At 46.4% G+C, this 22,278-nt stretch overlaps 1 protein-coding gene across 1 annotated transcript in view; it reads left to right on the top strand.

Annotated features, from left to right (window-relative positions):
• Nucleotides 1-10,251, top strand: part of LOC145415396 (prolyl 4-hydroxylase subunit alpha-2-like) — a 77,627-nt gene extending 67,376 nt beyond the window's left edge. The window contains exon 6 of the mRNA XM_080284680.1: nucleotides 10,225-10,251. Coding sequence (XP_080140806.1) covers nucleotides 10,225-10,251 — 27 coding nt within the window. The remainder of the gene's footprint in view (nucleotides 1-10,224) is intronic.
• Nucleotides 10,252-22,278: the final 12,027 nt, after the last annotated feature.

Below are 22,278 nucleotides of genomic sequence, written 5' to 3'. Positions count from 1 at the left end.
TCTAGGGCTGAAGCTAAATGAGTGGGATCAGATTTGAAGCCAGAAATGTCACGGGCCGTAGCAACGCCAAACAAGCCACTCAGAATCTCACCGCCGAAGTCGAAGAGACCTCGTTTCACACGAGAACGACCAGCGGGTGTCGGAATGGAAAATGTCATTGAGCTCAGTGAATCTGTTACTTATGTATTGCAATTGCCAGGAGAGTGGGAGGAAAAGGTTATAGAGATACTCATTCGGGTTGTGTGTCCCCATGAGGGCCGTGAGATGGTTCCTGATTCCGTGGAGCTGGTGCGCGTAGGCAGGTAGGGCAATGGCTACGTCGGCCAGGGGCGCAAGATCGTAGCGCAAGGAGGCTATGTCTTCGATAAGCATTACCTCGCCTCCCGAGCCCACCAAGGCCCCGGGACGTACTCCACCATTGTCCTGACCTGACCCAGACCCCAGGAGGGTCAGCACTGCCAGCAGGGAGATCGCTAACATCGTACCTAGAAAATCAGGGTAGAGTTAATGGGGGAGGTCGTGAAGAGGTTGACGGGCAGAGCGCAGTTTGGACCGATAATGATTGGTTGATGAATGAGCAGATGGAGATGGAGAGGAAGGAGACTGAGGGATAGGTGGAGACAAGGTAGACTGAGGGATGTGAGGAGGGGAAGAGGGGGCAGGAGGTTGTGTAAGTGACTCTTCCAACACGAGGCCACGGGGTGCTCGCTTTAAGTCATCGACGTGGACCCATCTGGTGTCCTTAGTGGACAGGTCCTGGAGGTGAAATTTGTTGCCTTGTTGAGTGAGGACGCGGTGGGGCCCTGTAAATTTGTCATCCAACTTGGGGGAACGCGTATGGGAATGAGCAAAGACAAGATCGCCTACACTGATAGTGATAGGAGACGCGGACTTATGCTGGCGCTGCAGCATGTCCTCCTGAGAGGAAGCCAAAGTGGATTGGACATACTGGTGGATTGTCTGGAAGTTGGCCAATTTTAGTTTAACATAATCATCCATGTTGTATTTGGGTTCTGGCTTTGAGGATAAGAGAGAGTATGGGAGGTCCTTGTCAAAACCAAAGAGGACGAAGAAGGGAGATTCAGCAATGGATGCATTGATGGAGCTATTGATGGAGGACGCCACTTGGGGAATCCAGTCATCCCAGGACGAACTATGGGAGCCTAGATGTCTGAGGCACTCTAAGATTTTTCGGTTGTGGCGTTCTACAAGGCCATTGAAAGCCGGATGGTTAGGCACGACATTGCACTTACTGATATGAAAGCGGCAACAGATCTCATCTAGAAGGCTATTGTTGAACTCTGTACCATTGTCAGTAAGAATGGTATGAGGGGTACTGAACGGGCAAATTACGTGATCTACAAGGGCACGTGCAACGCTCTTCGCGGTCTTGTCGGAGAGGGGTACGAGGACACAATAGCGGGAGAAGTGGTTGACCGCTACGAACAAGTACTCAGCGCCAGATTCTGTGAGAGGTATTTTTAAGAGATCGATTGAGACAGTTTCCCATGGTCGTGACGGGATTGGGTATTGTAAGAGAGGTGCTACTAAGCCAGTTGATCCTTTGGCGGTGGCAGGAGAGGCAAGAGTACAGTGGGCATTGATATCGCGGCGCATGGTTGGCCAATAGTATTTGAGACGTGCTTGGCGCAAGCATCAGTCTTTACTTGGATGGGAAGCTTGAGGAGTATTATGAACAATATGAAGAACCTTTGGTATCAGGGCAGTGGGGACAACAAGTTGGCGTACTTTGCGATTGGGAATATCTTTGCCTGTTAGCAGTGTTTTCCTGTACAAGAAATCATCATCTAGCATGAACTCATCTAGTGGTACTGGCAGAGTAGGTAAGGTCGAGGCATCGCCAGATTCTAGGAAATAAATGACTTTGGACCACATGGGGTCGTGGTGCTGAAAGTTTCGAACAACTTCCGACGTTAGTGTAGTGTTTTCAGTTACTTCGGGCTGCAGTGATGTTATAGCTGCTGCTACGTGACGTGAAAGTGCGTCTGCAACTACATTCAACTTGCCTGGTACATATTGAAAAGTGGGATTAAAGTCCTGGATGATGACAGACCATCTAGCTAGCCTACCTGTTAGGTTGCGATTCTTGAACAAATCACATAGTGGAAGGTGGTCTGTTTGGATATGCACTGGATAACCATAGACTATATCTCTGAAATGTTTCAAGGACCAGACTACCGCTAGCACTTCGAGATCTGTGACACTGTAGTTATGTTCAGCGGTTGTAAGGGTGCGACTAGCATACGCTATTACGCGCTTCCTTGATGCTTCATCGAGGGCACCAAGTCCAGTGCCTGAGGTGTCTGTGTAGAGAAGGAAGGGTGTGGTATAATCAGGGAATGCTAGAACAGGGGCATTTACAAGAGCTGTCTTTAGCTTTTGGAAGGCCTGTGACTGGTCGTTAGTCCAAACAAAGGGCACATTCTACTTGAGTAAGTGGGTCAGAGGAGCGGCGATCTTTGCATAATCCCGTATGAATCGACGATAATAGCCACTGAGGCCCAAGAAACTTCGTACAGCTTCGGTAGTGGTAAGTTCTGGGAAGTTAATAATCGCCTTTGTTTTATCCTCATTAGTATGAATGCCTTGTGCATCTAAGACATGGCCTAGGAATTTGATTTTCTTTCGCAGGAAGTCACATTTACTGAGATTGATTTTCAGGCCTGCGAGCTGGAGGCGTTCAAAGACTTGCTGGAGTTTGGTAAAATGATCAGGGATGGATTTACTCACAACAATGATATCATCTAGGTAAGCAAAAAGAGAGTGTCCCATCATACCGCTGAAGACTGAATGGATAAGTCTCATGAACACGGAAGGAGCATTTCTCAGACCAAGAGGGAGTCTCTTAAACTGAAAATGTCCGGAAGGGGTGCTAAAGGCTGTAACTGGGCGAGAGGATTCTTCCATTTCGACCTGCCAGTACCTGCTGAGGAGGTCTAAAGATGAAAAGACTACGTTATTGTCACCAAGGGATTCTAGCAAATCAGTGAGGATGGGTAACGGGAAACGGTCTGGAACGGTGACAGAATTGACCTTACGATAGTCAACTACTGGTCTAAAGTTGCCGTCCTTCTTTGGTACTAAGAAAAGTGGGCTATTCCATGGACTGACAGAGGGTTCAATAATGTCTTGGTCTAACACGTTCTGTACCATTTGATCTGTCTGCTTTCTCTGGCTGTGAGGAAATCGATACGCTGGTATGTAAATCGGCTGAGTTCCTGGTAGTAGTTCAATCATATGTTTGACAAGGTCTCTTCTACCCATTGGTTCACCGGGTAAGGCAACCACGTTTCTGTACGAGGTCAGAAGGTCGAGGAGTTGAGGCATATTTTCTGGGAAATCTGTGCAATTGAGATGTGAGAGCATATCGAGTGAATATGTCGGCGCAGATCCCGTAGAGTTAATAGTACATACACCGATTGGCGTACTATCATCAGTCTGAATAGTAGGAATTGAGGAATCCTGGCACACCTTTACGGCCGCTGGGTATACTAGGAAGTCTCCAATCTTTACACCACTTTTAAGTTTTAGTGGAGCATTTGTGACATTGAGCAAGTACAGGTAGCATAAACTGTCCTCTAAGACTGTACACCACGCTGACTCATAAGTCAAGCCATTCACACAACACGTCTCAGGTAGTGTTAGTACATCCACTCCTTCTTTCACACCGGCAACACAAACAGAGACTTTGGTGAACTCATGCGGTAACAAAATTGAGCACGTATTCGTTACTGCACGTTTCGTCTCTGCGTGTTGGAGAAGATCATTCACACTGTGTGAGGTAGGCAACTGAGACATGTCTGAGTCAGCGATAGTGTTGTCGGGAGAGGAGGTAAGAGCCATGTTCGAGGGCTGAGATGATGTATCAGGAGACATTGAGGAATTTATGTCCTTGCTCTCAGTCAGTAAAGGAATGATCTCTGTATCCTCAGATGATAATAGTGGTGGTTTGGGCTGGGTTGGACTTTTTGGTAGTGATAGGGACAGAGGTAATTGAAGGACTGATTTGATCGGAAGAACAGGATGGGGACATTCCATAGTGTAAACCGGGAATCCAGAAATGTCTATACTACCACAAGCAGGTAATAATGCAATGGAGTGTTGTGCCATGGTGGAGAAACCAATAAGGGCATCTGCGGGATACTGCAAGTCATTAGTGACATGAAATTCAATGGGGATAGGGGGCAAATCTCTGTGGAGTTTGACTTCAAGGGTGACTCTTCCCTTAACCTTAAACTCTGAGCCTTCGACACCACATAGACGAATGTCTGGTGGTTCTAGGAAACTGACGTGGTTGTGATGTCGATGAATAATTTGTAAGGAATTTTCGGAGATGAGATTTACTATAGATCCTGTGTCCAAGAAGAATGACATTGATATGTCATGACTGCTTCCGAGAATGACTAAACCCGAGGATGTTATAGGACATACATGGCGGATGGGGAGTTGGGTGTCTGGTTCTACGTGATATTGGTCCGATACGGGCGCGGCGCTTCCCCCGACTGTTGGCGGTTGAGGTAATGACATTCCTCAGTGGTGTGAGTCGTGCTTCTTGATTTGTGGTATTTGCAGTGTGGACGACGTGAGCGGGAAGGAGTATGCTGTCTGGTTTGGGAGTGAGGACGTCTGTATGTACGGTCGCAACTGGATGCTCGATGTCCAGGATGACCACAGTACCAGCAAAGAATCGAAGATTGTCTGTTCTGTCGGGCGCTAGATTGATCACGACCTGCGGTAGGAGAACGATGTGAGGCAGGTCTGCCGTGTGTGGTGGGATGGGAGGGAGATTGGTTTAGGATAGTGAAGGTGTGATTGACTGAGGAGGCCAAGGGTTGGGTGGTGCCCTGATGCGTGTAGTTCGAACCGGTTCTTTCATGAATGGCTTTAGCGACCTGAATAATTTTATCTCCTGGATTGAAACCGATTTCCAAGGCTAGCTCTCGCTGTTTAGGAGTAAGCCAGTGAAGGAATCTCAGGTAATCAATTAAGTCAGCAAAGTTGGTGAGTGAAAGCATTGGAATGCCATTCTTGTCTTCTAACCATTTCGTGCCTACCAGTAACTGGAGCATCTCGCTACTAGTTGCTTTCATGGCGGCGGCAGCTTCGCGGAGCTTGGCATATTGCGCTGGGATGCGCAAGTCCTCATCTAGTTGGTTTAGGAGATTAATGAATCCCATGAGAGACGCGGTATTTGAATGCTGGCAACAAAGGCTGATGAGTTCCATACGAAAATCAGCAAAGGTACGAATGCTATCGAAATGTCCTGCACGGATTGCAGATCCGATGTCCGATTTGCCGTGGTGCAAGTGACCCATGAGGTAGGCTACTTTGAGCGATTCATCGGCGATTTGTCTATTGTGTATTTCTGTTTCGACTTCTCTGAGGAAATCATAGACAGACCAAGTTGGGTCCTGGCCGGTAAATTTGGGACGATTGGCATCGTCGAGATAGATAGACTGTGGATGGTTGGCCATGGCTGGAAGTGCAGAAGTGGCGGCTGGAGAGGTGTGGGAGAGAGAGAAGGTAGTGGCAGTTAACGGCGAGCAAGACGGGGTATGAAGGGAGGCAGGAGAGGGAACGACAGGGGAAGGAGTAGAGGAAGAAGAAGGGAGTGTAGAGGCAGGAGTAGAGGAGGAGGTATCTGGATTTACAAGTGTAGGATGGGTAGTAAGTGATTCTGCGGGAAGTGAAACGGGAGTCTCAGGTACAGGGCGGTGGTACTCTTTGCCACTTCGTAAATGAGTGATTGTGTTAGAGTCGGCAGACGGGGTATGGTCATGTGATGTTTCCGGGTCGAGAGGGCTGGTGTTAAGCGGTTGACGTGGAAAGTATGACATTTAATGCGGCAATGGAAGATGAAAGGATGAAGATGGATACGTAGGTGGAAATGTATAATTAACAATGAGAGAATGGAATACACGAGTAGGCGTGAAAATGAATGAAGGTGCGGGGATGGATGGTTTAAATAAAAGGCGAAGGATGAGCTGGAGTATAAATAACGTTGGTGAAGATGAAAACGGGGTAATGGAAATGAGATGGAATATTTACAATATCCAATCTGTAGAGAAAATCGAGGATAATCTCTATAGAAAGGAAAGATATACTATAGTTACACAGTAGAGACGGGAGTGTCGAGATGTATGACGTGCAGGGGTGGCTGGGCGTAGCTGGGCTGGGGTGGGGCGGGGCTGGGTGGGGCGAGGCGGGGTGAGGCGGGGCGGCGGTGGAGAGACAGCTGGGCGGAGAGGAGAAGAGACGCCGCGATGAATCACCGGCAGGGAGTGGCGGTCTTAGGAGGCTCCGTAATGCAGACCAGATGCAGGTGACGGCAGGGCGTGGCGGTGATGGGGCCGGTGGTAGGTTGTGAGGGCAGATGTTGGTTCAAGGCAGGTGTAGAGCTGTTGAGTTGCAAATGCAGAGAATGATGGTGGGCAGGCAGTGGGCAGACAGTGATCAGTGGCACCGTGGGGGCAGGAGTTATGAGGATTTCGGAACAGGTGCTGGGAACAGGTGCAACAGGTGCGTAGGTCGGCGACGGTGACACGTGCGGTCAGGAACAAGGCGTATGGGTGGGGTTGTTTGAGAGGTGAGCACTGGTGAGAAAAATTGTACACTCGGAAAGCACAGCCAGGTATTACACCACTAAAGGCACTGAGGAGGGGCGAGGCTGGGAGATGCGAGATGTCGGGTATCTTGTGATGTCACTAAAAATCAGTGGCGGCGGTCAGAATCTGATGGTTCGAAACACCGCTGCTACCAAATGTAACTTGCAATACTTTGGTGATAAAAACTCAGTGTACAAACAGCTAGATAAGGAGTTTATTACGAGCTCACAGTAAAATAGTCTGCCCGTCTTGGCTGCCTGCTAAGAACTGATGCAATAACGCCTTCTTCCCAGGCTTCAGGTCCTGGAAAAGCGTGCTAGGTCAGCAGTTTTAGTGGGGGCATGTATGCATTGGGGGGGGGGGACATATATACATCGGGGGTAGACATATTGTGGAGGGGGTACATAATTTTATTAATACACTATATGGAGATATAATAATGTTTGAGATATCTGTATCTTTAAAAGTATTACCCATGTCAGATAAGATGTTTAGTCAGGTGTATACAGAGCAGACTACGTACTGACGCATGGTAAAGTCACACACAACCTCCAAGATTCATCCGATTTTATAATGATCTGACACTGCCAAATCTTCTACATGAGGTCAAGGTCAAATGGAAAAAAAAAATTGCATGGTATTTTGCCATCAAGGTCATACAAGTGGTTCGGCTGGTGTCATCCAGCTGAGGGGAAACAAAAAAAAAAAAAGGAGTGCCTCCACGGTGTATATGAGACGGACGATAAACATGCAATTCTTATATTACGGAAAACAATATTAAGGCTAGTGATATTCCTCCAATATTATTTATATTCAAAGTATTATGTTCTGAGGAATGAAACCGTTGTGATGTTGGCCAGAACTCAGCCATAGAGGCTGAGTACAAACCGACAGTATGGATGTGGTGGCGACCTCCCACATCTTAAATGTGTTGACTTTTCATGATCCAGCACAAGCGATGCGTAACTTGAAGCATGAGTTTATAAATCTAACCCACCACCATACCAAATTCCAGTATGCTGGGTCTTTTGAGCTCAACAGAGCAACCAATCTGAAATATTTCCTTCCCTTCCAAGGAAATCTTTAAGCATACCAAAGGAAAAGAAAAGCCATTTGAAGGGAAGGAAAAGCATAGAGATGAAATTGTTTTTAAGTATTCAGCCGTTGAGTTTCCATCTAACCTGAAGGGAAAATAACGATATCCAACCCATAGTAGTGTGTGTGCAGTTCAGGCAACCCTGTCGCCAACTTCCCAAGCCTATAATTAATCTTTGGTGATAGTACTCCGAGGTGTATAGTCTTGTAACGACTGTCCTGATCATAGCAGCTGGAATATGATTTCGGATTTTGCCCATGTCGTATACAGTTGTGGGAAACTCGCAAATCCCTGTAGGTATATGCATACACCGTTTTAGTTTTTAAACTACAAGAATATAACTTGAAGTTATTACTATATGGTGATATGTGAAGGTAGGCTATATGGAGGACTACTGGGGGTTGGGAACAGGCTGTAAAGCCTATGCTCAGAGCTGGACACATACAAAAAGAAGCAAGTCATTATTAACATAATGGATACCGTGACTCAGCCTATCGTTAAGCTTCATGGCTAGAGCTCGTCTCGTAGAGACTTGTTCCAATTTCTTGCACAATAAACAAAGGGAATGTAATCAGTCTCTCTCTCTCTCTCTCTCTCTCTCTCTCTCTCTCTCTCCCCTGAGCCTTATCTTTTTAGTGCTTTAACGTATTGGACGTTCTCTTACTAGTTCTTTCAGACTCTGAGTTGATATATTTCCGTCAGTAGTTTCAGTGGTATCTTACATTGTTTCTTCCACCGCTCCTCCGCACAGTACATACATGTTTCTCCAGTCTCCCTCGATCAAGCATGCATGATGTAATAGTGATGAATTTTATCTGGTGGATATTTAAGCCAACATGTTTATAAATATCAACTGGTGGATTGTCTGACTTTGGAGGTGTTTTCAGGGCTTTATGTCTGTGTTCTGTTGACAAAGACTAAATTATTCAATCCTTTTTTTGTTTTCATCCTGATGGTGTCGTTACAGTCTGATGGTGTCGTTACAGTCTGATGGTGTCGTTACAGTCTGATGGTGTCGTTACAGTCTGATGGTGTCGTTACAGTCAAAGTCTTTGGTAAACGCTTATAGACTAAGGAACAAAGGTATTGCCACTTCATTCTACTGATCAACGTGGACTGCAATAGCCAGTGAAACTCCTCTGTACATTTATTTAAGAGGTCACGGCATCTGTAACACATAGCGGAGTGGGACGAAAAAGCCTATGTCCTGTGAGTCTACCTGTCATGCAGATACGTCATCAGGCGATACTTAGTGTATTGGTTGGATGGAGGTATGTAAGTGATTGAAAGACCTTGAGCAGATGATGAACCAAAGCCAACCCACCACGGGCAGAGATGTTTGAACAAGGCAGGCCCTCAGCTATGCTGGCAGAATATTTGGGTCAACCACTGACGTCCAGTGGTTGCCTTATTAGTTGCATCAAAGACTTTCAGCAGTGTGAGTACATAACGGTGACGGACGATCATTCCAATGCGCTTCTGGGAATTGAGATTAAAGAACAGAGACAGAATCCTTTCTTATTGTCCTAGGTTAGCTAAGTAAGATCTTATTATAATGTAATCAGATTTCGAGCTGGTGTAAATGTTGTGAGAAACTATGACGAATGTGAGTCGAAAAATACCAGTAGATTCTCCTGTCCACTCTAGTTGTTGTCATGAAACACCAGTACACAAGAAGATGGGCCTAATTATTACACACACACACACACACACACACACACACACACACACACACACACACACACATTCTCTCTCTCTCTCTCTCTCTCTCTCTCTCTCTCTGTCTATATACTGTATATATATATATATATATATATATATATATATATATATATATATATATATATATATATATATATATATATACTGTGCCAACCGGATTAGGTTAGTGGTTTAAATCTGGAGATACTAGGATCATTCCAGAAATGATGTATATGCTTGTAGGATTAGATTAACTTTTTAAATCTGTAGATATGAGGAACATTCTAAAATCATCGACAAATCGATACGTTTGTTTGATTTTCTTTCTCTCTTACCTTAGGAATTTGCTCTTGCCATTATTGTTATTATGTATTGTTGATTTAAGCGCATTCTTGCGTGCGGAAAATCATAGTTCTCTCCTAACCTCTGGAGTGTTCTGGGATGTTCTGGTGGTGGAGTCAGGGGGTATTTAAAGGGATCTGTCCTGCCTTCGGGTCAGACAGTGAGCCAGTGGCAGTTACTGAGGAAGAGCTAGCCAGACAGTGAGAGTCAATAATGGACAGTGAACAGTCGGTGAGTCAGCCAGTCAGTCAGTTGGTCAGTGGTGGATGGACAGCGACAAGAGAGTCAGTGACAGTGAATTAGACAGTTGGAGTTACTCAGTGAGTATCGGAGTAGTCAGTCAAAGAGTCAGTGAGTGCCAGTCATTCAGTGAACGGACAGTGAGCGAGTACTAGTGAGTGAGGACGGGGGTAGTATGAAAGAGACAAAAAGCCACAGTGTTTTACACATGTACCTCAGCTGTGCCTGGAGGGAATAAAACCCTGAAGCATTCAGTGGCCTGTGAATAACGTCCTATCTTGTCTACGCGGCATTCTCGGCGTATCTACAGTTCCTAAGGTGTAATTATTTGGCATCAAGAGTAGGGATATATTTTTGAGATGTGGATATGCATGGCAGGCTGCAAAAACGGCGGATATATCTTTGGCAGATATACTCGCAGTGTTGAGAGCAGAGCAAGAACAAAAGAAACAGAAGAACAAAAGAAATATCAAGAAGCACAGCAAGAGGAGCCCAAGGAAGTTATATGCATAGTGTTGAGAGCAGATCAGGAAAAACAAAAGAAAGATATACTTGCTGTGTTGACAGCACAACAAGAACAAAAAGAAGCTCAAGCACAACACTACGTAAGACTTGAGATACAGCTAAGTAAGCAGAGACAGGAGCTTCACAATGTACTTGAGGAATTTGAGGAGAGAGGCCGAGCTTGTGATGAGGAGTTTCAGGAGGATCATGAGAAGTGGTGTGAGGAGTTGCATGATGTGACCAGGAAACTGAAGCAACAGCAAGAGGTGGTGCACAGTGAGGTAGAGAGAATAAGTGACCAGGTAAGAGACGTGAGGGAAGAGGTTTCCTGTATAGCAGAGAAAAAAGTGAGAAGTGAAGTACAGGAAGTGAGTAAAAGGGTCAAAGTCCTTGAACAGTGTTTTGTTGAGTGTCAATTTCCAGTACACCTCTTTGGTGCCACTGACAGAGTGCTGAGGGGGATAGTGAGATGCTGAATTCCAAGGCTCCTGAATATGTTCCGGTGAGTCACAGCAGTGTCGCTTGAGGCGGTTTGCACGCACAAGTGAAGAAAAAGCCTCTGGAGTCTTATTGTGTGTCGGGGTGACTACAGTATGCTGGCACAGACCTTGGAGTAGAGGTGTGGGATGAAACACCAGGTGGATGTTTTCAGGTCCTGGTTCCAGACTCACATCCAGAGGAGAGGGGAATCTTTACAAGGTCTGGCTCGGAACCTTGAGAATTTGGCTCATAAAGCTTACCCAGGAGCCATTTCTGACTTCCTGATGGTGCTGCTTCGGGACCAATTCATCACTGCCCTGGACATTCCCCAGCTGAAGGTTTAAGTGAAACAGGCCAAACCAGTGAGCTTTCAGGAAGCCCTGGCCAGTGCCCTTGAGTTTAAGTCCTATCAGGTCCAGCTACCCAAGCTTCCACACTGACTTCAGTGCCAGCTTCAAGGCACATAAAGGTTCGGTCAAGAGCAGGGATAAGCTTGCTTCCACTGTCAGAAGACGGTACCAAAAGGAAAACTGCTGCTACAAAAAAAAAAAAAAAAAAAAAAAAATTACGGCAGCAGAATCAAAGAGACTGAAGAGTGTCTGGCTTGTGCACAACAGGGACACTTGAAATAGAACTATAAATGGAAGACAAGAGAAGATGGAGTAGGCCTCTCAAGAGAGAAAGTTAGGATGCCTGGTGCAAAGGGGGAGCAGCCATCCTATGACAAGAGTGTCCCACATGGGACCTTGTGCAAGCGAGCTACTCCAGCCAGTTGTCAGGTGGATGGTGAGATTGAAGGAGTAGTGTGCCCAGTGGCTGTCAACCCAGGACCAAAAACAGGCTTTGGTGTGAAAGGATGTGGTGTGGTGAGTCATCAGCAACTTCCCAGAGACTCTGCAGCGGCTGTGTGGAGTCACATGGCATTGCACTGTGCTTTGGGGAACAGTGGATGTCAGGATATGGATGGGAGGGAAGAAAGAGATCCTGGCTAAGTAAGCCACTGACTTTGAGAACACCTGCATCCTGAGCTTAGACCACGTGGTGTCCCACCACTACCTGCTTGACTTCCATTCAATGTAAATGCAACTATAACAAAGAAGTGTTCCCCTGAGGGCCGTGAAGCATTGAAGTCTACTAGTGAAGACCAGTTGGACTACAGCTATCCCCCCTGAGTCAGAAATGCTGCTACTTTGCAAGATCAATGGCACGCTGTACACTGCCCTGGGTCTGGTGGAGCACACGAGCCATGGCATGATAGAAGAGGGACTGATGGTGGGTACGACCTTGGTTGACCCTATGGGAGAAGAAGTACCCATCATCGTAGCCAACTTTTCACTTCGTCCTAAGAAGATACATTAGAGCACCATTGTGGAGTTGTGCCAAGAAGTCGATTGGGAGCCACCGAGCCATGCATGCAAGATGATTATGATTAAGCCACAGACACAGTTACCCAACAAGTTGCAGGTTCTGTTTGCCAGAAGTGCCTAGTGTCTGGAAAAGCCACATATGGAGCAGCTGAAAAGACTCTTGGTGACATACATCAGTGTGTTTTCCACAGGAGACCTGGACCTCAGGTGCACCGACCTGGTGGAGCACCACATCAACATGGGTGATCATTGACCAGTAAGGCAAGCCCCTTGAAGGATGGCTCCAGCCTATTGCCTGGCGATGGAGATGATGGAAGAGCTATGCCGGCAGGGCCTAATTTGGAAGATCCAACAGTCCATAGCCATCTACAATTGTGCTGATGAAGAAGTAGGGTGGTTCCTGGAGGTATTATGTTGGACACTAGGCCCTGAACGACGTCACTGTTAAGGACTCCTACCCACCACCAAAGATGAACAACGCCCTTGATGCTCAGGTTGGAGGGAAGCAGTTCTCGATGCTAGACCTGAAGGCTGGGTACAGCCAGGCCAAGATGGCAGATGTATATACAGAGAAGACAGCTTTTTCATTTGGCCGTTTAAGGTTTTGCCCTTTGGGTTGTATAATGCTCCGACCACCTTTGAGTGACTGATGGAAAGGGTACTGGAAAACTGCATTGGAAGACAGCCCTGATCTCCCTGGATAATGTGAATGTTTTTGGCAAGACCTTCGAGCAAGAACAGGAGAGATTGTATGATGTCATCTATAGATTCAGAAGTGCACACCTTAAGCTTAGCAACAAGAAGTGTTACTTGTTCCAGAAGGGAGTCCAGTATCTTGGCCGCGTGGTGAGTGTGTCAGGAGTGTACACTGACCCTCAGGAGGTAGCTTGTGTGAGGGATTTGTCGGTGATAGCCAGTGTAAGCGAGCTGTGGAGTTTACTGGGTTTGTGCTCCTACTATTGCCAGTTTCTGATGAATTTTGCCACCAATGCAGTGCCACTACGCCGGATCAGGAAAAAGGGAATCAGGTTTTCACAGAGTGAGACAACTGAGGACTCCTACTAACAGGACTCCTTTGAACAGTGCTCCAGTGCTTAAATATCTGGATCCCCCCAGACCTTTTATCTTGGATTGTGATGCCAGTGATGCTGGGGTTGGTGGTGATCTCTCCCAGGACTGAGAAATTGGTGGCTTACTATGGCAGAAAGCACAATGGAGTGGAAAGGATCTACCGTATTACTCAGAAGGAAGTTCTAGCAATAGTGAGAAGCCTTGACTACTTACACCTTTACTTGTACAGGTCAAGCTTCATGATCTGTAATGACCATGCCACTCTAAGGTGGCTGAAGTCTCTGAAGAATTCTGAATCACAGCTAACTCAGTGGACTGGAAAGCTGGAGCAGCACAACTACACGACTGTTCACCAGCCTGGATGATATCCACAGAAATGTAGATGGTTTGAGCCAGAGACCATGCCCCCTAGAGTGTCTGTATTGCAGCCACAGAAAATGTAGCTTGAATGTTGCCATATGTCAGTGGAGTCAGAAGACCTTACAATTGATATGTGAATGTGGCAGCTGGAGGATCAGGTTCTGCAACCAATTGTGGAGTTCCTGAGCCAAAGTTCGGTTCACCCAGCATGGGAGAGGGTCTCCATGGTGAGTCTTGCTACCAAGGCTTATTGGGCTCAATGAGATCATCTGCGTCTGGATAATGGGCACATGCAAGTGTTGGATGACTTCTGATGGTCCTCACAGCTACTAGCTGATGGTACTGCCGAAAGAAGTTGTCTGTACTAGTTTTGGAGGATGTGCATAACAGCATAAACAGTGGACATCTGGGAGGAAAGATGACCTTGAATTGCCTGCATCAAAGGTTCTACTGGGTTGGTATGTGGTAGGATGTGTACGAGTAGCGCCAGGCATGTGATGTCTGCTGTGGAAAGAAGGGACCCAAGAAGCACCCATGTACTCCACTGCAGCTGTACCAGTCCGGATCTCCAATGGAAAGGGTTGGAGTGGACATTGCGGTATCTCTGCCTCTCATGTCAGATGGGAACAGACATATCTTTGTGATTAGGAACTATATCACCAAGTGGCCTGCAGCTTATGCCATCCCAGACCAGGAGGCCACTACTGTCACAAGGATGCTGGCAGGCCAGTTTTTCTGCCATTTTTGTGTTCCAAAAGAGTTCCAATTAGAACGGGAAGGAATTTCAAGTCTGCAGTCTTTGCTGAGTGTTGCAAGTTGCTTGGCATTAGGAAGATCAGGACTACACCACTGCATCTCCAGTCAGATAGAATGGTGGGAAGATTCAACTGGATGCTGGGGCAGGAGCTGGCCAAGCATTGTGTAGAAAGGTACACAGACTGGGAGCATAAGCTGCCTGCTCTGCTGAAGGCCTGCATGTCTGCAGTCCATAGAGCTACTGGATATTCTCCGGCAAAGATGGTATTTGGGCATAAAGTGCGGCTGCCATCAGACCTAGTAACTGGACGGACCTCAAAGGAATGTCTTCCAAAGGAAGTCTCTGAGTTTGCCAGAATTCTGGAGAAGAGAATGGATGAAGTGCATTATCAAGTTCAAGGGATGCTGAAGTTCTCCAGTGAGATTATGGAGTGGGGGTATGACCCAAGAGCTAGCCACATCATTTTCGAGATGGGAGACGAGTGTGGCTCTACAACGCCCAGAAGAAGATGCGTTAGTCTCCCAAACTTCAGTGCCCTTAAGAATGTATGTGGTGGCAGACTTTCTCAAACGTGACCTACAGGATCAAAGGGGAACAAAGAACCAGGCCAAGAATCGGGCATGTTAATCATTTGTGATGATACCGTGGACCTGGGAAGTACGCCTGGAGCAAAGCCGAAGACCTGCTTGGCACCAGAGATGAATGAGGACCCAGGACAATGATGGGAATACTGACAGCACTTGCAATCTTGGTTTTCTCGTCATGGGCATAGAGGCATTCAGTCTTCTTGTTCAGTCCTCAGGACACTTCAATTAGAAGGGACTACCCAGCAGATGATCTGGGAACAGAGGGCGCTCTGGACTGCAGGGCAAAGGTGACAGTGATGACCCACACGGCTGAAACATTATGTATACTGTACATGTAAAGTCATAAGAAAAAGTATCGTTACCCCAGGAATGCTCGATGCTAAACGAACGTTAGCTGGGCTATGTGGGCGGGTCCTTGCTCTTCGCCCTTCCCCTATCTAGTGTTGCCAAATCACAATCCCATTACAAGATTGGAATAATGAGCAAGAGCCAGCCATATGGCGAGGGAAATATATAGGACGTGTTTGCGTTACCCTGAGCGCTCCACCGAGGATTGGAAATGAAACTCGGCAAGTTCATTATTTTCCTACTATTCAACACTTATTATCTATAAAATACAACAAATAAATTATTTTGGAGGGTAATAAATCTATAGGCATGACTTTTTTTTTTTTTTTTTTAATGATAGTCTAGCAGGGGTGCACGAGTTCATTTGTTTGCTTTAGATGGGTGGTTAAATGCTTCAGATGGATGCTTCAGACGTCTAGAGGCTGTTTTGGACGCAGGGGTGGGTATACAAAATATTAAAGCAATGAGACTGAATATGTATTATTATTTTCCTTTTACTCAACATTTATTACATGTAGAAAGCAATACATATCATTATTACACCGAAATTTACTAAATTGGCTTGTATCGGCTGTAGTACTATCATACGTTTGGCATGGGTGCACATACTCATTGCCCGTCTGCATGTGTGTTGCCGACTTCAGACCATTCAGTTATATTTTTATTTAATGAATTCGGTGCCGGATAATAAAGCGTATTGTCTCTATGCACAGAGGACAAATGACCAAATTAGTTTTTATTACTTCTAGCACAAATTCTAATATCTGTCTCACATAACTGACATTGACGGGTATGGGGTACAAACTTTCCTGTCCCGTCATTCCACAACACTTCGTCGTTGTGTCATAGTGCATAGCTCTGAAGGGTAACGATAGTTTTTCTTATCACTGTAGATTGGTAGTATTGGGTGGTTGTGTTGGCCACAACACAGTTTTGAGGGAGGGGCAGACTTGTGCTGATAGGATTAGGTTAGTGGTTTGTCTCTAGAGATGTGAGGAACATTCAAGAAATTAAGTGTTATGCCATAGGATTAGGTTAATGCTTTATATTTGGGATGTGAGGATCATTCAATTAATGTCGACATGTCTGTTTTATTTTCCTTCTCTCTTACCATAGGAATAATTTCTTGTCATTATTGTTATTGTGTATTGTTGACTGAAATGCATTATTGCATGACAAAATTTGAGTTTGCTCCTAGACTGCAGATATGCGTTACTGCATCAGAAAATGTGAGTCACTCCTAGGCTGTAAAATATGCATTATTGCATAAGAAAACGTAAGTTCTCTCCTAGGTTCTGGAGTGCTCTGTGATGTTCCACTGGTGGAGTCCGGGGGTATTTATACGGACCGTCCCGCCTCCGAGTCAGTTAGTGAGCCAGTGGCAGTTTGTGAGCGAGAGCCAGTCAGTGTGAGTCAGAATCAGTAACAGACAGTCAGTGAACAGTCACTGAGTCTGTCAATCAGTCAGTCTGCGGTGGATGGACAGTGGCAGAGAGAGTCAGTGACAAAGCGAGAGTCAGACAATAAGAATTAGTTAGTGAAGGACAGAGTAGTCAGTCAGAGAGTCAGTGAGTAACATACAGTCAATTAGTGGACGGACAGTGAGTGAGAAATAATGAGCAGAGACAGAGGTATCATGAGAGAGAGAGAGAGAGAGAGAGAGAGAGAGAGAGAGAGAGAGAGAGAGAGAGAGAAGCCACAATGTTTTTCAAGAGTACAGTCGTGGTCATAAATCACCTATCTTCCGATACCCCTGTGCCTCAGGCTGGCTCATTAATGCACGGCAAGTCACAGTGGAGTAAGGCTGAGAAGGAGTCGCCAGAAAGAGAAGGGAAGGTGGGTGGGGGGACGAGTGATGGTGCTGGGGTGGAGTGAGGGAGGGGAGGGAGGGGAGGTAGAGGATTGTTGTTGCTGTGAAATATTTGACCACACATGGTGGGACATGGGCAAACTAAGAGGCCGTCAGAGATGAGCAGGATAAAAATATCACAAAGCAGAAAAAAAAAAACAGGAAAAAGAAGATGGGCAGAAAAACTCTCCAAATAGAGTCAAGTAGGGCAGGCGAAAGACCGAACGAGGAGGCAGCAAAGCCAGGAGAAGGCAATTGTGAAGGAGGCAAAGAGTGTGCTGGCAGCAAAGCCCGCAGCGTCCTAAAGCCAACCTGATGAGCACATCAGCGAGGTAAGCCACTCAAGACTAGTCTGCAAACTCCAGGTCAAGGTTGTTGTAAGGCTCCAGATTCCTCGAGTAATGAAGGTTGGAACAATGGGTCGGCTCCCAGTTCTCTATAACCTCGTCGACGATGGTCACAAGGTTCTCCTCGAGAATTGAATTTGGCGGCAGAGGGGAGCTTGAACTTGGGCCCAAGGTCGATGGCGGGCCTAGCATGACCAGGTGGCGAGATCGAGGCGGTGGTCAGAGGGCTGACAGATGGAGGATCTGGGGCAGCCCCAGGCAGAGAGGGAGAGGCAGAAGACCAAGCAACTGGTACGAGGCCCACTAAACTCTCAGCAGCGGATGGAGAAACCAAGGAGGGAGGGCCCTTAACTTCCAGATGGACTGATGGGACAGGAGAGGCAGCCCGTTCCCCCTCGGCTGCTGACGGCAGAGGGTGGACCTCAGCGGTGGTAGTGATGATTTCCATGTCCATAGCCAATGATGGTGCCGGGCTGATGATCGTAGAGCCAGTCGCCCTGTTGAGGGGACCATTCAAGTGTAGCCGTTTCCACGGTGTATTGCGGGACTAAGATAGAGGTGGCTGTGGCTGCGGCTGCGGCCGCCATGTTCGACACTGCTGATGAGGGACAGAACATGTACTGCTGGGAAACCTCCGAGGGTTGGCAAGGCGTGGCAGCCCATTCTCCTCAAAGATTTGAGGGAGGAGAATGTGCAAAACCACTTTGTCATCCCCATTAAAAGCCTCTGCTGCTGTGACACACATCGAAACGATGGTGTTTATCTCCCCAGAACACCGAGGACCCTTAGGCCGTCGCCTCTGGGCCGTGGGGCGTCGCCATGCATGGGCAGAGCCCTGCACAGCAACACCCCCCGGCCCAGTGACATCCCTAGCCTCAGGACCCTTAGGTGACTGATGAAGACGAAACTCCACCGTCTCACCCTCGCCGAGAGAGCGCCGGAAGTGCCGTGGATTTGGGGCAATGATCCCAAGTCTGTGTACGAAGACATCAGCACCAGTATCCCGGCACTTGATGAACCCGTACCCAGACTTCACATTGAACCAAATCACAGCACCAGTGATTTTCATAGCTCCCGGCGGCTCTGATCTGCTGCTGGATGCCCCCCTCAATGGGGCGAAGGCATGAGCAGAGGTCAACGAAGTCACTCACTAGTCAGGCATAGAGACAACTGGCCTGGCCAAGTGCTGGACTGGGAATGAGGTAGGAGAGGGAGAATGAAATGCTATCTATCTATCTTTCTATTGCCAGACGCCTTAATCCCGTAAGGGGTGGCCACAAACTTATCTCCTCCATGTCGCCCTGTCCCCCGCCATTTCACTGCCCTGCTCCCAGCTCACATCCCCTTCTCTCATATACCTCTCCACTTCATCCCTTCATCTCATCCTTGGCCTGCCCCTCCCTCTCCCCCCCTCCACTTCACTCACATACACTCTTCTTGTCAGTCTGTCACTCTCCAACCTCTCCACATGGCTAAACCACCTTAATGTGTTTCTCCTAACGCTTTCTATAACATCCACATCGACACCACAACGCTCCTTCACTTCCTCATTTGTCAGTCTGTCTCTCCATGTGACTCCACATATTCCTCTCAAATAACTCATTTCCACTGCTCTCACATTTGACTTCTGTCCCTCCAACAAGGTCCAAGCTTCACTTCCATACGTTAGGGTTGGTATCACAATACTGTCTTGTAGTAGCTTTTTCACTTCCATGCTCATTTCCCTATTTCTTATCACTGCTTTCCAGGAACCAGCAACCTTTCTTCCCTGCTGCACCCTTTCAAGCACTTCACAGTCTAAACTTCCGTCCTTACTCATCACACTACCCAAGAACTTAAGTGCACTCACACTCTCCATTTCCTTACCATCCATCCTCACTGCACATTCACTGATTTCACTTCTCTAAAAGACCATCACTTCACACTTCCCTACATTCACCTTTAGAGTCTGTTTCTTACACACTCTCCCAAACTCATCCACCAAGCCTTGCAGCTCTCCTTCGTCTTCACTTAACAACACAGTATCATCTGCAGACAACGGTACAGGGAGTTTCCAAACACTGCCCTCTCTCACTAGGGCCACTCCAACATCCACTGCCCTAAATTGTATCTCTTTTATAACCCCATCCATATACAGACTGAACAACCATGGAGACATGACACATCCTTGTTTCAATCCAACCTTGAAATAGGAAAATTCACTCAGTTCACTATCCACACGCACTGCAACTTTAGCACCCTCATACATACTCTTCACGACCTTCAACAACTTCTCATCTACTCCATATATTCTTACTACTTTCCACAGTCCTTGTCTATCCACTCTGTCATATACTTTCTCCAAATCCATGAAGGCTGCATACAACTTCTTTCCCTTCTCTAGAATCTTTTCCACTAAAGATCTAAGAATGAATATCTGGTCTACACAACCTCTTCCCTTCCTAAAACCTCCCTGTTCTTCTCCAATTAATTCCTCTGTTATTTCCCTAACTCTGTCAATACGTATCCTATCATATACTTTTCCTGTTACACTAAGAAGGCAAATGCCCTTATGATTACCACACACTTCTTTGTCCCCTTTTCCTTTGTACAGGGGAATACCCGACTTCCAATCCTCCGGGGCTCTACCTTCTCCCCAGGCCAATCTGCACATCTTCCACATTCATTCTATTACTATCTTTCCCCCATCCTTCAGCATTTCACTACACGCTCCATCAATTCCTGGGGCTTTCCCCATTTTAACATTCTTCATTGCTTCCACAACTTCCATCCTACTGATTTCTTCCTGCCTTCTCACTTTCCTCCTTCTCCCAGCCATTCCCTAGCCACTTATGCTTGCATTACTTTCATTCTCTATGTTCAACAATTCCTTAAAGTGTTCTCTCCATCTACTGACTTTTTCTCCCTTCTTCACTATTAATCTCCCATTTTTATCTTTCACTCCCCAACTAACTTCTTCGGCACCCTGCCTAACGCTCATTACCTCTTTACACAACATAATGTCTATTTTCATTCATTTACGGTATTATATGAATGAGTATATATTCGGTAGATAACGTTGCGTGACGCCTTGTACAGCGGCGTCAGATAACAAGCTTTAGATAGGTGGTGATATCAAAGGCTAGCTTGTAAGAGAAATATACTGACGTGACAGATCAAACGTTAGTGCAGTCAGCGAGACTGTGTGGACCCAGACTGTCAACACCTGGGGGCCAGAAAACGAGAAGACACGTGCTCGTATCCTCCAGCACACCAAGGACGAATGGGAGTTGCTTAGACGAAACCAGCAGACCATCAGCAACATTGTTTCCTTGGTGTCGCGAAGACTGCAAGAGGTTATTGAGACAGCAGGCCACTGGACTACTTACTAAGGCTTTCCTGGTTGCTTTGGCTTGGCCAATATCGGTAAACAATGAGACAGATATATTTGGGGAGTTTGAGTAGGATTTTGTTTCATTTTCCTCCTAACAGATTATGAGAGATATCGTTATTATATCCACCCATGTGTAAAGACATCAAATTTATTTATTTTGTATGTTCAATTATTTTAAATAGCCTTTTCATATAGAAATGCCATAATATGGTTGACATGATGGTGACTGTATGGAGGGAGTGTGCCGAGATGATGATCATATTTACTTTGGACACAGCCATGTCAGAGTTGGCATATATTTAGTTCCAAAAATTAATTACCTGTAAAGGTAGAGGGCCTTTCTTACACAAACATTACGTGCGTCCGAACTCAAAATACTCGGATAAGCACATATATATGGCTCCATACTAATGTTTAATCTGTCATGTCAGTACATTTCTCTCACAAGCCAGCCCTTGATATCACCACCTATCTAAAGCTTGTTATTTGATGCCGCTATACAAGGTGTAATGCAGCATTACCTACCGAATATTAAGTCTTTTGCATCATGCTCTGAATGAAAGAAAATAGACAAAAAATGTGACCACTACTTCACATTTCATTCTCCCTCCCCTACTTACCCTTCCCCCACCCACCTTCCCTTCTCTCTCTGGTCCCTCTCTCTCAGCCCCCCTTATTTCACTGTGACTTCCCGCGCGTAAAGGAGCCAGCCTGAGGCACGGGGTACCGGAGGATAGGTGATTATTAATGATCACGAATGTACCTCGGCTGTGTCCGGAAGGAACAAAACCCTGAAGCCTTCAGCGGCCTTTAAATAACATTCTGGCTTGTCTACACGTCGTTCTCTACGTCTACGAATCCTAAGGTGCAATAGTAGAGAGAGAGAGAGAGAGAGAGAGAGAGAGAGAGAGAGAGAGAGAGAGAGAGGGGCAGACAGACAGACAGACAGAGATTGCCATGTTGAATATTGTGGTAGTTGTATATGACTGAGAAATGAGAGACACTGCTGAGAGTAATGGTTAATATTTTGAGCAGGTACCCTGAAATAAACTTCTATGGTACCTCAATTCTCTCCTATATGCAGTATTTATACAACAAAATAGTCCCAGATATTCTGCTCATTTTGCCTCTTATCACATACTGCCACAGCTGGAAAGGTCCGCCATTGTAGGAACTGACCCAAAGACCGGCAAGACTCGCACTTCAGAGATTCGAGTCTCACAGACAGCC

Source organism: Coenobita brevimanus, chromosome 102, assembly GCF_032717465.1.
Source record: "Coenobita brevimanus isolate Jiangsu-jjx chromosome 102, ASM3271746v2, whole genome shotgun sequence".
NCBI classification, from domain to species: Eukaryota; Metazoa; Arthropoda; class Malacostraca; order Decapoda; family Coenobitidae; genus Coenobita; species Coenobita brevimanus.
This window is presented reverse-complemented; position numbering and strand designations above follow the sequence as displayed.